Source organism: Podarcis muralis, chromosome 9 (genome assembly GCF_964188315.1).
Source record: "Podarcis muralis chromosome 9, rPodMur119.hap1.1, whole genome shotgun sequence".
NCBI classification, from domain to species: domain Eukaryota; kingdom Metazoa; phylum Chordata; class Lepidosauria; order Squamata; family Lacertidae; genus Podarcis; species Podarcis muralis.
Genome location: NC_135663.1, coordinates 5,373,247 through 5,386,850, shown reverse-complemented (window position 1 = coordinate 5,386,850; position 13,604 = coordinate 5,373,247). Strand labels below are relative to the sequence as shown.

General features: G+C 49.6%; 1 protein-coding gene across 1 annotated transcript in view; it reads right to left on the bottom strand.

Annotated features, from left to right (window-relative positions):
• DNAAF9 (dynein axonemal assembly factor 9) overlaps positions 1-13,125 on the bottom strand; it is a 76,010-nt gene extending 62,885 nt beyond the window's left edge. The window contains exons 1-2 of the mRNA XM_028744233.2: positions 12,945-13,125; positions 3,568-3,647 (exon numbers count right to left, since the gene is read on the bottom strand). Of these exons, the coding sequence (XP_028600066.2) occupies positions 3,568-3,647; positions 12,945-13,039 (175 nt within the window). The 5' untranslated portion in view covers positions 13,040-13,125. The remainder of the gene's footprint in view (positions 1-3,567; positions 3,648-12,944) is intronic.
• Between the last annotated feature and the right edge of the window lie 479 nt (positions 13,126-13,604).

Here is a 13,604-nt window from a genome sequence, read left to right as displayed (position 1 = left end):
CCATCTTGATACTGCAGCAGCTCCACTTATTTTCGGGTCTTTGCCCCCAGAGATACAGCTGAGTGATTCCTAGCTAAGGCTCCCTAGTCCTAATACACCTCTATTAACTCCTGATCTAAGCAACATTTGCACCGTTCATAATATACAGATCTGCGGAGGCAAGCCTTGCAAATTAATTCTGGTCGGCTGTGCAACCTCCTTTCATCATGGAAGTACCTAAAAGCTACTCTGTAGTGCCAGGGGGCAATTCTAGAGATAACTCATACCGGGAAGGGAAGGGGCACAAGAGGCTATTGCTGGGGAAGAATGGATTTTATTATTGACAGCAGTTTTATGCTGCTCTTCTGCTGAAAAGGCTCCCAGGGCAGCTGACAAAGATTAGTAAGTCAGCCACAGCCTTGACATGTATACTCTAAAAGACATGACACAAACGCAAAAGGGGTTTGGAGGGTGGAAGAAAAATGTGAATACAGGCACCACCTTCTTATTTGTTTAGAGCAGGGTTTCCCAAACCTGGGTCTCCAGCTGCTTTTGGACTACAATTCCCATCATCCCTGACCACTGGTCCTGCTAGCTAGGGATGATGGGAGTTGTAGTCCAAAAACAGCTGGAGACCCAAGTTTGGGAAACCCTAAGATCATTTTTACCCTATTCTTCAGACGAAAAAAGACTTCCAGAGGTGCTAAGATACAAGTCAAGAAAAATAGCACACTTTTAAGGCTTAGCTGCAAAGCGCTTGCAATGACCAGCTGGCATGAAACAGTTCAAGGAAGAGGAGGAATCAAAAGCTGACGGTTTTGCAGTTGAGCTGACAGAGTGGCCCCACTTCCCTTCCTCTGCAGCCTGATGGAATGGCTACCGCCAGGTGGCAATTGATACAGGCAGCAACCTGATTGGCAGCTGGCTTCTCACTGCAGATGGTGGAGTGGCCCTGCTTGCCTTCTTCTCCTGTGCTGCCCATTAGCACTTTGCATAATAATAATAATAATAATAATAATAATAATAATAATAATAATAAATTTTATTTATACCCCGCACTCCCCGGCCAAGGCCGGGCTCAGGGCGGTTAACAACCGGTAATAAAAACAAGTTGATTGGAATACAACTTTAAAAACTAGGTTAAATACAACATTAAAACATTAAAATGCAGCCTCATCACAGGAGGAGAAAGGAAAAAAAGAAGAGGGGGAGGGAAACAAATTGACTCCGAGCCAAAGGCCAGGAGGAACAGCAGTCCACCTGGATTGTGAGTTTTCTTCACAGCACTCAGTTATTTTTTACTAGAGTAATTATAGTTCAGTCTCCACAAAGCCTCTTGTCACATTCCTAGTGTCCTGTAAATGGCTTTAACTTCAGAGAGTTATCAAAGTTTGGGTTAAGCCATCTAACTGCAACTTTCTGGTTAGGGTCCAGGCAAGCGCCCTTCTGCATGGCTTAGATTTAACCAAGAAATCCAGGGCCAGCTAGAAGTGGCACATCATGCAAGCTGCTAAGTTTTCCTCCAAGGCATTCCTAAATTGAACCCTGCTTAATTGTGTTTAGCCGTTTCCCTTACCACAGAGATTTCTCCCTGACTCATAATATACAGTGCCCAGAATGTTTAACTACTCAGACAAAACCATGCATCTTTTTTTTCTTCCAAGCTGCAACTCATTTAATCCTCCTCTTTCCAACCCATCTGCTAGCCAGTCCTTGGTGCATGTTCACAGTGAAACGCAACGCAAGTTCGCACATAAATTTCACAAACTTGAAACACAGAAGAAGACAGCGAAGAACAAGCCTTCTTCTAATGAGACGTTTTGGAATGAGGACGGGGAGGGAGAGAGGAAGCAGGAAAGTGTCTCACATCCCAACTCACTCCACCATCAGCCTTGCTCACAGCCGTCCAGGAAGCATGACCAAATCGCTTGAAAGTTTTCCAGCGCTGCCTCCACGTTTAGAGACAAATCTCTCAGGCCAGTCACATTACTCAGTCTCCAGTACTCAAGAGAGATTCACTCTTTTTTTGTAGTACAGTCATACCTCGGGTTACAGCCGCTTCAGGTTGCATTTTTTCAAAGTGCAACCTGCGCGTGCATAGACGTGGGTTGCGAACGCTGCGGGTTGCAAATGTGCATCCTGCATGGATCACGTTCACAACCCGAGCATCCACTGTACAGTGGTGCCTCGCAAGACGAAATTAATTCGTTCCGCAAGTTTTTTCTTCTTGCGAGTTTTTCGTCTTGCAAAGCACGGTTTCCCATAGGAATGCATTGAAAATCAATCAATGCGTTCCTATGGAGACCGTCCGGGGACAGAGGGGAAGCACCGCGCACCTTCCCCTCTGTCCCCGGACCTGTTTTAAAGCAAGGGGCAGCGGGGAGAAGATCGCTTCTCCCCGTTGCCGCCCCTTGGCGCCTTCCCCTCTGTCCCCGGAGATTGCGGGGCTGGCAACGGGGAGAAGCAATCTTCTCCCCGCCGCCCCTTGCTTCAAAAGAGGTCCGGGGACAGCGGGGAAGACGCGCTGCGCTTCCCCGCTATCCCCGGAGCTTGCGGGGCAAGCTTCGTTTTGCGAAGCAAGCCCATAGGGAAATGCGTCTTGCAAAGCGGCTAAGAAAACGAAAAACTCCTTCGTCTAGCGAGTTTTTCGTCTTCCGAGGCGTTCGTCTTGCGGGGTACCACTGTATCTGTCTTTCAACAACGAAGGCTGCTCCAGGTATGCAGACTGTAAGACTTGTCTCACTCAAGTCTGTGGCTTGTTCAGCATTCAAGCATTCTGCCCCCACACTTCATCCTCTGACCTGTCTCCCATGTCCCAACACCACTTCCCTGGCTCTGAGCCTTCCTCTTCTGAGGTTTCCCTAGCAGGCATGGCCAAACTTGGCCCTTCAGATGTTTTTTGGGACTACAATTCCCATCATCCCTGACCACTGGTCCTGTTAGCTAGGGATGATGGGAGTTGTAGTCCCAAAACATTTGGAAGGTCAAATTTGGCCATACCTTCAGGGGGTTCTCTGGCAGAAGCCGTCCACCATTCTTCACCATCTAGCCAGTGCCTGACACTTGATTTATTTTATCTGGGGCTCTGCTCTCCTTGAAGCAGCAAACACACTTCTTTCCATTTCCGCACACTGGTCTTTTGGGGCAACTGCAAATGGGAAGGGCCAGTTTCAAGCCCAAGGACAAAAGGCCAGGCATGTATCTACCTTACCTTTTCAATTAGAGATGACAAGGATTGAACCCAGAGCCTTCCAACAGCCAGCATGTTCTCCATCACGGAGCTACAGCTCATCCTCAATGTTTGCCTTGTCTCCATATGCTGCTTAGGAGACCACTAAATCCTAAAAAGCACATGGGTCTTTGGCATGAGCCAGAGATTTAAAACTGTGTGACCTCTTCGTTCCATTCATTTCTAAGGGGCTCTGCGTTCAACTCATCAACACATTTCAGCTGCTAAGGGCAAGCAACATTCCTCAAATGCTTGAGCCCTCTTTGAATATTTCTAGGATCCTGAAACACAACTTCTGGCTTTAGCTTGCACATTTCAATAATGCTGTTGGTGCACTTTAATAAGTAGGGAGAACTTACCCAAAATGCACAGTATTCCATCTGGCTGGGATTTGCTGCTCTGCGTCAGGATGTTCTGAATTTGTCGAAGGCGGCTACAACTGCAAAGAAAAATGGGAGACGGTTAGAGGCGATGCTTAAAAAGGACTTCAATCTGTTGGGAGCCAAGGCTTGCTGAAAGAGATCTGTCATCTGGCAAACCAGAACTGTACCAGGAGTTCTGAAACTGTCAGTATTCATATACACTTAGTAGAAGCAGGCCTTTGCTCTTTCCACATCATTTTGCAAAATGCTCTCTCTGTCTCCAGCTATCAGCCCACTCACTTTTCCTCTGTGATTTCTGCATGAACTTATCTTCCACCTTTTGTGCCTGCTGAAAACAAAAGTATTTTTCACTCAATTCAGGGCACTTGGCAAAGTAGGCGATAGAGATATCACGTGGGCAGCACGGCTGCCACCAAAACACCATTTTGCCACCAGGAGGTCACCGACACATTTGTGCACTGGAACTCATGCTGAGCGTCCACTGCAAGCCAGGGTGTGCCTTGTGCTGGCCTGTGAGGTCCGGAGGATTGGCTTTCTCTTTGAGTACTCCTCGAAGGAGTTTCATTCCTAATCTGAATTGCAACACATTCCTTTTGATCATAAACGTCAAGTAACCCTGTCAACAGACCAGTGCATGCTTTGCCAAACAGGCAAGCCTTGACCTGCAAAAAGTTGACCTTCGTTCTGAATGGAAAGAGCTAACAGACATAATGCAAGAACAGCCCATAAAACTAGCAACAGAGAGTTATGGCTATCATCCACCCCTCACATTCATCGGACACAGTTCAGAACTGCATGGGCACATCCAACTGGACTTTGCCCCTTGCAGAGAGGGGGCCCTCCATGTTTGCCCCATTATTGGTTTTTGAAAGACAGTTTGTGATGTGGGAGACCAGAGTTATGGGAAAGTGTCAAAAGTAATTATTACTTCAACCATTTATATATTGCTGAATTGCAATCATCTCTACAGACAACCAAAGTTAGCTGTGAGGTCCCCGGATGACAACTGTTATCTAACATTTGCAAAACCTGATCGTTTGATCAGCATGTATACAATTTGCTGTTATTCCATTATCTACAAGGCAGGAGCACAATGGAGCCAAATGACTATTCCCTTTGAACCTGGATCTTATACAAAATTTCTTTTAGATCTGTGGGCATGATTCTTGTTGGAACTTTCAGCCAAATCCATCTCCTTTCACCCCAGGTTACTTTGCCCATTCCTTTATAAATGCTCCCTTTAGATTATATGAATTCACGACTATGATATAAATTTGCCCAGTCTACCCTTTGAGCAATTACGAGTATAGTAATTTCCAAAATGAGTTATCTTCTCTTGAGGGTCCATGCTGCCTCATTAAATGTATGGATATAACCATGGCCGACATCTATTGTTTTAAAGATCTCAGCAAGTATGTTGGGGAGCACATGCAGTCCATGAACCAAGCATACCCCAAGGAAGAGTGTATTGTATCAGAAACAAGTACTTCCCATTCATTTATTTCACCTGAAACAGCAGGTGAAACGGTTATCGAAATAACACATAGGGGGAAAATGATGCTGTAATTCTGAGCAAACAGCGTTATATACAGGCTTAGAGGAAGGGGTTTTCCTGTGAACTTCCCTAACTGAACAGTTCACAGTCAGTCAGCTGGATGAGCTGCTGGCCTGGTTAAGGAGTCACTGGCATGCTTCTTCCTGTTTATGCAGAAACAGCATCCTGCGCACAAAAGAATTTGCTTGCAAAGTTGACAAGCCAAACAGCAGAGTTGCAGCAAGGAGATTAGGCATAGGCAAACTCAGCCCTCCAGATGTTTTGGGACTACAGCTCCCACCATCCCTAGCTAACAGGACCAGTGGTCAGGGATGATGGGAATTGTAGTCTCAAAACATCTGGAAGGCCGAGTTTGCCTAGGCCTGCACTAGATCATGGGACAGAGGTGCATGCTCAATGTCTGGTGCTGCAGGAGAAGATAGACTGCACATAATTACTTTTTTTAAAATGGGGTGGAGAGAAACAATAAGCAGATGTGTAAGATTATGGATGGTGTGGGGGAAATAAATAGAAAGAAGTTTTTCTCCCTCCCATTTAGTGCTGGAAGCTGGGATCATCCCATGAAGCTAAATGCTGGAAGACTCAGGACAAACAGAAGTACCGTATTTTTCGCTCTATAAGACGCACTTTTCCCCTCCTAAAAAGTAAGGGGAAATGTGTGTGCGTCTTATGGAGCGAATGCAGGCGGGCGGCTCTGCTCAGCGCTCCCTTTAAAGAGCCGCGTGGAGCGTGTGTGTGGCTCCCTTCTCCCTCCTCGGGGAAAAGCCCCCAAGAGCCGCACACACACTCTGCGTGCTCTTTAAAGGGAGCGCGGCTCTTGGGGGAGCCTGAGCCGCGTGCAGCCTCTCCTGGGCAGGGGATGAAGGCTCCCCTTGCCCGGGAGAGGCTGCGCGCAGCTATCCCATAAGCCAGGACAGCCAGCGGGATCGCAGCGCTGCAATCCCGCTGGCTGTCCTGGCTTCTGGGATTCAGAATATTGTTTTTCTTCTTTTCCTCTTCCAAAAACTAGGTGCGTCTTATGGTCTGGTGTGTCTTATAGAGCGCAAAATACGGTACTTCACATAGCAAAGTTAGAATTCGCCACCACAAGCCATGGTGGTGTTTTACTCCCCTTTTAAAGCTATATCGGGGACCAAGTCATGGAGGATAAGGCATGCTATTAGTTATGATCGATGGCTTCACACTACATGCAAAATCAGATGCTGCATGGCTGAGAATATCAGTTGCTGGGGTACAATGGGAGAGGGCTATTGCCTTCATGTTCTGCTTGAGGCCTCCCCTTGGGGGTTGTCTGGTCAGCTATTGTGACAACAGGACGCCGGACTAAGAAGGCCTTTGGTCTGATCCAGCATGTCTCTTATGCTCACTTGTTCCATGCTTTAAGTAAATGGGGAAAGTATTGCACAGATCTCTTAGCACTGGAGGTTAGTGGGGGGGAAACATTTCACCATCATTTCCTAGTTCTATATTGTAGCTGGAAGCTGCATGCACATGGAAGCCAGAAAGCCGTTCCAGAAAGCCATTCACCTGCCACAGATGAAGCCGCAAGGTCACTGGGGCCCGTGACTGAATTTATTCTCAATGGTCACATTTACACACTAGTAATTTTGCAGTTGCACGTCTGTAGTAAAATTAAGCATCCAATCTGTAATGTTCTTCAGTTATATTTCCAAGTAAACTTTAATGCCTAAGCTGGACAAATCCTCACACAACCTTTCAGAGGAGTAGCTGCAGGCATAGGGTGGTATGCAAATACGCGGCCCACCAGGCTCGTAAATCTGGCCCGCGGACCCTGCCGCACACTTGGTCAGTCCCCGCGTTGAGCTAAACCGGCGTGGCACGGTGTTTCCTTGGAAAGAAGCCACAGACGCCTCGCCGCATGGGGACTGACTTCCGTGACGCTGGCATGGCTTTGGATTGGCTGCAGGAACCGAAGCCGCGGACGCCTCTGGGAGGGTGACGACCCCGGCGCGGCTTCAGATTGTCCTGCAGCCAATCCAAAGCCTCGCCACCCGCGTACTGAGGCAAACCCAGCGCAGCCATGGACGGACAGGCCGGCGGGCAGGAAGCGGGTCTGGGCTGCGCTATGGGCATCATGACGGGCGTGTTGCAGGGCTTCAGCCGGAGCTTGGTGCACCTGCTGGCCCCACCCTGGCGCCCGGTTCAGCGCTGCTGCTGGTGGCGTGCTCGGCAGTTGCGCTATAGCAGCTGGAAGGCGAGCTGCGCACTGCCTGCCCGGCGGTCCATGTGCGCGGCCTGCCTGCCAACCTGGCCTTGGACGACAGGCCACAGTGCATGGTGCACGCTGCCTGGGAGCTCTGCAGGGATGGGACAATGGAGTGGCTGCTGCTCATCAACAACGCTGGAGAAGTGCTCCTGAGCGCGTGCAGAGTGCATTCCTCCTCCAGGTCCGGAGGCAGCTGCGGGACTGGCTTGCAGGGTATTTATATTTTTCAAAATATAGTCCAGCCCCCACAAGGTCTGAGGGGTAGTGGACCAGCCCCCTGCTGAAAAAGTTTACTGACCCCTGACTTAAGCTACTTTCAGTACGTCTACTCTGAGTATAAGGGTAAAGGTAAAGGGACCCCGGACCATTAGGTCCAGTCGTGACCGACTCTGGGGTTGCAGCGCTCATCTCGCTTTATTGGCCGAGGGAGCCGGCGTACAGCTTCCAGGTCATGTGGCCAGCAGGACTAAGCCACTTCTGGTGAACCAGAGCAGTGCACGGAAACGCTGAGTATGACTAACACCAAATACTGCCCTAACAAATTTATTGTGGCTGAAGCTTCTGTGGAATCGAGTCCACTTCATCAGATGCATTCAATGTTGTTTTCACTTGGCAGAGATATCTAACGAAAGGGTGGAGAGAGATGTTTTTGGAGATATCAAGAGAGCCAGCCGGCAAGCAGTGTGTCTCACTTTCATCTCAAGTCTTTGTGCGGATAAAGTCAGCCAACAGGCTGTGCTACATTTGATACGGATGGCCACAGCGCTATCTAGACTGCCTGGGAAAAATAACACCACACCTATGGGTATATGAGGTCAAGTGAGCTAGTAACAGTTGTGGACTTATTTGCAAGGGTGCTTTAGGTATGCGTACTAGGGGTGCAAAAGAAACCGGGGTGCTTCTTCCCTCTAAAAATCCATTCTGTAGCAAAGGGAAGGGCAGAAGATAGGGCAAGATCTACTACTGGATCACTGGGTGATTTGTAGTAGATCAGGGATTGAACCTGGAACCTTCTGCATACAAAGAAGATCCTCAGGCACTGAGCTATTCCCTGGGGTAATCAGGAAATGATTTAATTTTTTTAGTTTTTGTACCCAAATCCAGTTAGTAGATCTCAGAGTGTCTTGTAGACACTGCAAGTCAAAAGTCTCCATTCCCTTGTTGCAGCAGATATAGCAGTGAAAGACTCCTATAGCAAGGGGCTTCCACATAGCAGCTTCTATCCCTAAGATCAGATGCCAAGCTGGAGGAAAAGCAATCCTAGAAAAGAACAGGGAGAAGTATGGTGGTGAAACTGCCTAGGTCAATGGTGGGGTTGCAGCCAAGGAGACCAGCAAAGAAGGGAAACCGAAGAGAGATGAAAAGGGATATGTTTGACAAAGAGAATGAACATCCAAGATGCCCACAGAGTCAATTCAGTTCAGGATTGGAGCGAACCAACATATGGGTTGAGTGGAAGAGGTATGAGTTGACCATGGACTGAGCACGGACCCTTATCTTGCTATAGCTCCCATAAAGTCACTGGGTAGAGAGGTGGTCTGGGAAAAGATTTGACATTTGAACTTCAGCAGAGAAGAGATCTGAACATGCTTCTCCCACCTCCAGGCCCAAACTCAATGCTATATCCGCCACTCCACTCCCAGCAGCAAAGAGAGCATGCAAAGAATGGAAGGGTATTTATTATAACTGAGCAGGACTGGTTTACTGAGGCCTGGAAGATCTCATTAAGGAAAGGACACCAGCCATGTAGACCAGGGTGGGCTTGCTAGAGAGACCCCCATATGCAGGAAGGAAAGAGACACGCCACTGTAACATTCTCCTGGGCTCCAAATGTCTTCACGGTTGCTGTCATTTGAAGAGGAAATTTATAGATTTAAATAAGCTCTCGTGCTTTATGGGAGCTGCGCATTCAGCGGTTTAACGGAATTTTATTTAAGGAACATGGAAAATGTTTCCCTTTCCCTTTTGACAGGCAGCCAGGGCTTTTGGTTGTTTGAGTGCCAAACTCTAGCTCCAGCCCGCTCATTTTGAAGTGCTTGAAAGAGACACAAGAAACATCATCTTGTGACATTTCTCCAGTTGTAGCATAGGATGACAGGCACAGAGAAACACAGCCAGTCTTTGTGCAAACACTGTTATATTTGCTCATTTAGCAACCCAGGAAGTACATTTTCTGCAGTGAGGCAACTGCTTCTCTCTTAGCACCATTTGATTTGCAAAGTACCGTTAAGTTAAACAAGGAATGGGGGGTGGAATTGGAATGGAATGCCATTGCGATCTGGGAGGAGAATGTGAACAGATGACATTCTAAGGGGCGGGCAAATATTGTACGCTGCTCATTACTTACATCTGTTTCTCAAGAACAAATCCCCAAGGTAGCTCTGAAACAGCAGCTCCTTTCCCAAGGTCATTCGCTCTGCTAAGCTAATAGAGCTTTATTAGAAGCCATTTGCTTGCTTGCTTAAAAAAAAAAAAGCTTAAATAATCAGAACTCAGAAGAAGAAAATCAGAAGCCAAGTCTTGCATTCTTTCCAATTACTGAACAGGAATTATTTGGAGATGGGGCTTTTCCCACACAAACAACTGTAAAACACAGGCCTGCAGACGATTCCCCCCTCCTAGGCATCTCCCCCCACCCCCTACGCACACACTTGTGACTAATTTAATTTGCCACCCCACAAGAAAGAGGAATTTAACCTTCACACAGGCAGCCATGTAAACATATTGCAAAGAGAAAGGCTGCTATTCTTTGTGCCTGTCTGGGAGGGCTTAAGAGGCATGCGCACACACACTTTTAAGAATTTGATCTCATCCTCGCTTTGTGGATTTGCTATGAAAGGGGAGGGGAGGCTGGGAACAAAAGAAAAGATGCTGGGAAATATTTTCGCACGTTCCAAGACTCCAAAGGGGTATCTCACCCAAACGCCTTGGCTTTTATTTTAGCCTGCTTTAAAGGATGCATTGCCCTGCCTTTGCAGTGGTGCAGGACCTCATCCAGCTCTCTGCAAGCATATTTAAATGTCATTGTGTTCAATATTCCAGTTCATAATATTGTTGCCCAACATACTGAACGTTCATCCAAATGACAGAGGAGAAGCAGCAGCAGTTCCAAAGGACGGCTGCTTTCATTGCATGCTGCCCTTATAACCTCTCCCCTAAAGCATATCCTCTCTACATCCTTTCCCCCAAAGTAACCACTTCAAACATGCACCCTCCCAAACTGCCCCATCCTACAGTCCCATAACCATCACAAGCCACCTCCTTATTAGAGCCTCCGCCGATCTGACATACCCCAAACATTGTGAACCCATCACCACAGCTTTCTCCACCTTCCTCCCTCAGCCTATCCTGCATGAAGAATGGGGAAATAATCCAAGAGACTACGTGTTCCCAAGTCTTATTTTCAGTCCCACACCAACATCAGCCATTTTCCATCACACTCTTTGACTCCCTTGAAGACCTTCTGTCTTGAAACTGTACCGGACCCAAGGCATCCAGTCAAGACTATTCTCTCGTCAACCCATGATTCTATGACTCTATGATTCTTGCCTGCTAGATAGCCTACAACCCAAAAAGGTGCCAGAAGAGCTTAAATGCATCCACAGGGCACTGCTTACTGGACCAGACACTGCAACACTCGCACAACTCATCCTCTTAGCTGCCTTCAGTAACTGGTATCTCAGTAACTGGTATCTCAATGCACATTTATCTCCAACCTCTGTTATCAACCTAACTACTCATCCACATAGGGGTTGGGCCCTGGGCAAACTCTTAGTCCTCTGAATACACTTTGGCGGGGGTGGGGTGGGGGGTGGAAGAATAACTAGGAATTTGATCTACTACCCTAAACTTGCCTGGAACCCAAATCAACAGGATCTGCTCCCAAGGGTATGCTAAGGTGAGATAGCAATGAGACTTTAATTTTTTTGAATCATTTGGTTCCTGAAAAAGGGTTTCACGAAACCAATGTGAGCCCTGACAGAGAGGGCCAAATGCAAACTGGTAAGCCAGCTCCCCAGTCTTGCATCCACACCCTTCCTGCCTCTGGGTGCCCCCTATGCTTCCTAAAGGTAAAGGGACCCCTGACCATTAGGTCCAGTCGTGGCCGACTCTGGGGTTGTGGTGCTCATCTCGCTTTATTGGCCGAGGGAGCTGGCGTACAGCTTCCGGGTCATGTGGCCAGCATGACTAAGCTGCTTCTGGCGAATCAGAGCAGCGCACGGAAATGCCGTTTACCTTCCTGCCAGAGCGGTACCTATTTATCTACTCGCACTTTGACAGGCTTTTGAACTGCTAGGTTGGCAGGAGCTGGGACTGAGCAACAGGAGCTCACCCCGTCGCGGGGATTCGAACCGCCGACCTTCTGATCAGCAAGTCCTAGGCTCTGTGGTTTAAACCACAGCGCCACCCGTGTCCCTCTATGGTTCCTACCCCACACCAATCTCCTGTACAGTATTCTGTAAACATCTACAACAAAGCCCTTATGCTTCCTGGACCCACCACCCAATCCAGGCTCCTTACAACTGTCCCCACCCCCCCGCATATTCTGCGCTGAGGTGACCCCATGTTGGCCATACCAACCTCCACCTAGACCCAACAGCCCCTCTCCTTCATTGACCCTCTGCATATTTCTGCAGCAAGGCAGACCCTCCAACAGAACCCACCTCAGCTCAACCCAAAGCTCATGTCCATCCCCCCCCGCCCCTCACCATCTGCCTGCAGCCGTTCCCCACTGCCTGCCCTGCCTCCCTCAAGCAGCACCTACTGCCAGCGCCCCCTAACCCTTCCCAACCTCAGCTCTTGCCTGCACAAAAACTCCCCTATTCCCAACCTCCCAGCAATCCCTGCCCTTATTGACACCCCTAGATATTCTGCACCAGAATGCATCCCGATTCTGTACCAAAGCACCCCTTCCCCAGGCACCCCACACCTGCACCAAAGCAACCCCCCCCCCTGAATATCTGCATCATGGCATTCCCCACCCCTTACACCCCACAGGACCCTGACCCTTTGACAGTTGTTCAGGAAGATGCGATTTTTTTGCAAGGCCACCTCCTTTGTTGCTTAAGGCCACATGTTCTGGCTTTGTTTCATGGGATTTTTGGTTTTGTGCGGTGGCAATCTGCCCTGGGACCGCACGGTGGAGAAGAATGAATATATATATATATATATATATATACACACGTATCTGTGTGTCTGTGTGTCTGTGTTATTGTGTGTGTGTGTGTGTGTGTGTGTGTGTTTGTATATATATATATATATATACACACACACACGTATAAAATGATGCATGCTCACCCCCCCCCACCACCTTTGCACAACCGTCTCCTCCTCTCCCTCTATAGGGCAGCCCCACCCCGCCCCCTGCTCTGCAACCCCCCCCCCGCGTCCCCCTCCTCGTCTCCCCCCACCGACCCCTCACTCCCACCCCTCCCCCCTTACCCCCCTGTCCCCCACCCCTCTCATTCCCCCCTCCCCCCCGCCTCCCGTTGCCCCTCTCCTTTCTCCAGACCCCACCCAGGGCAGCCCCCCTGTCACCTCCCCCCTCCCTCGCCCCCCACCCCTCCTCACCTGACGCTGGGCTGGGCCCCTCCTCGGGCCTTGGGGCGCCCCCTTCGGGCCGGGGGCAGCAGCAGGGGGTTCCGTGCCGAGGGGAGCAGCGCCATTGTCCTGTCAGCCCAGCACCCGCCGCCGCCGCCTCCGCTTCGCCTTCCCTGCAGCACCGAGCGGCGGGGAACGCACCAACTGCGCCTCAGCTGGAGGGAGAAAGAGGCGAGCCGTTGCCCTTCCGCCCCGCCCACGGCGCCCCCCGCCCGCCGGCTCTTCTCGCTGCGCCCCCCCTCCTCGCTCGCTCGCAATGGTACGTCCCGACAGGGCCAGCTGTTCCAAGGGAGGAGGGAGGAGGCGCGGAACGGCCCCGCCCCGCGGCAATCGTTGCCGGGCAACGCGCCGCCTGGCCCCGCCCCCTGGCAACGCGCACTCTCCTTAACGCGGACGCGGAAGAAGGGCCTCCCCTTAGCAACGGCCCTCGTCGTCAGGATGTCGCCTTAGCAACGGGGCTGCGAGGCTGGCGCTAGGCCTCCCTCAGCGGAAAGGGGGCGCCCAGCCCTGCCTCCCTTTCCTTATTATTATTATTATTATTATTATTATTATTATTATTATTATTAGCTATTAAATTTGTATACCTGTACCTGCTGGGCGAGCCCCAGATGAGGAGGAAGCCCCATCAGC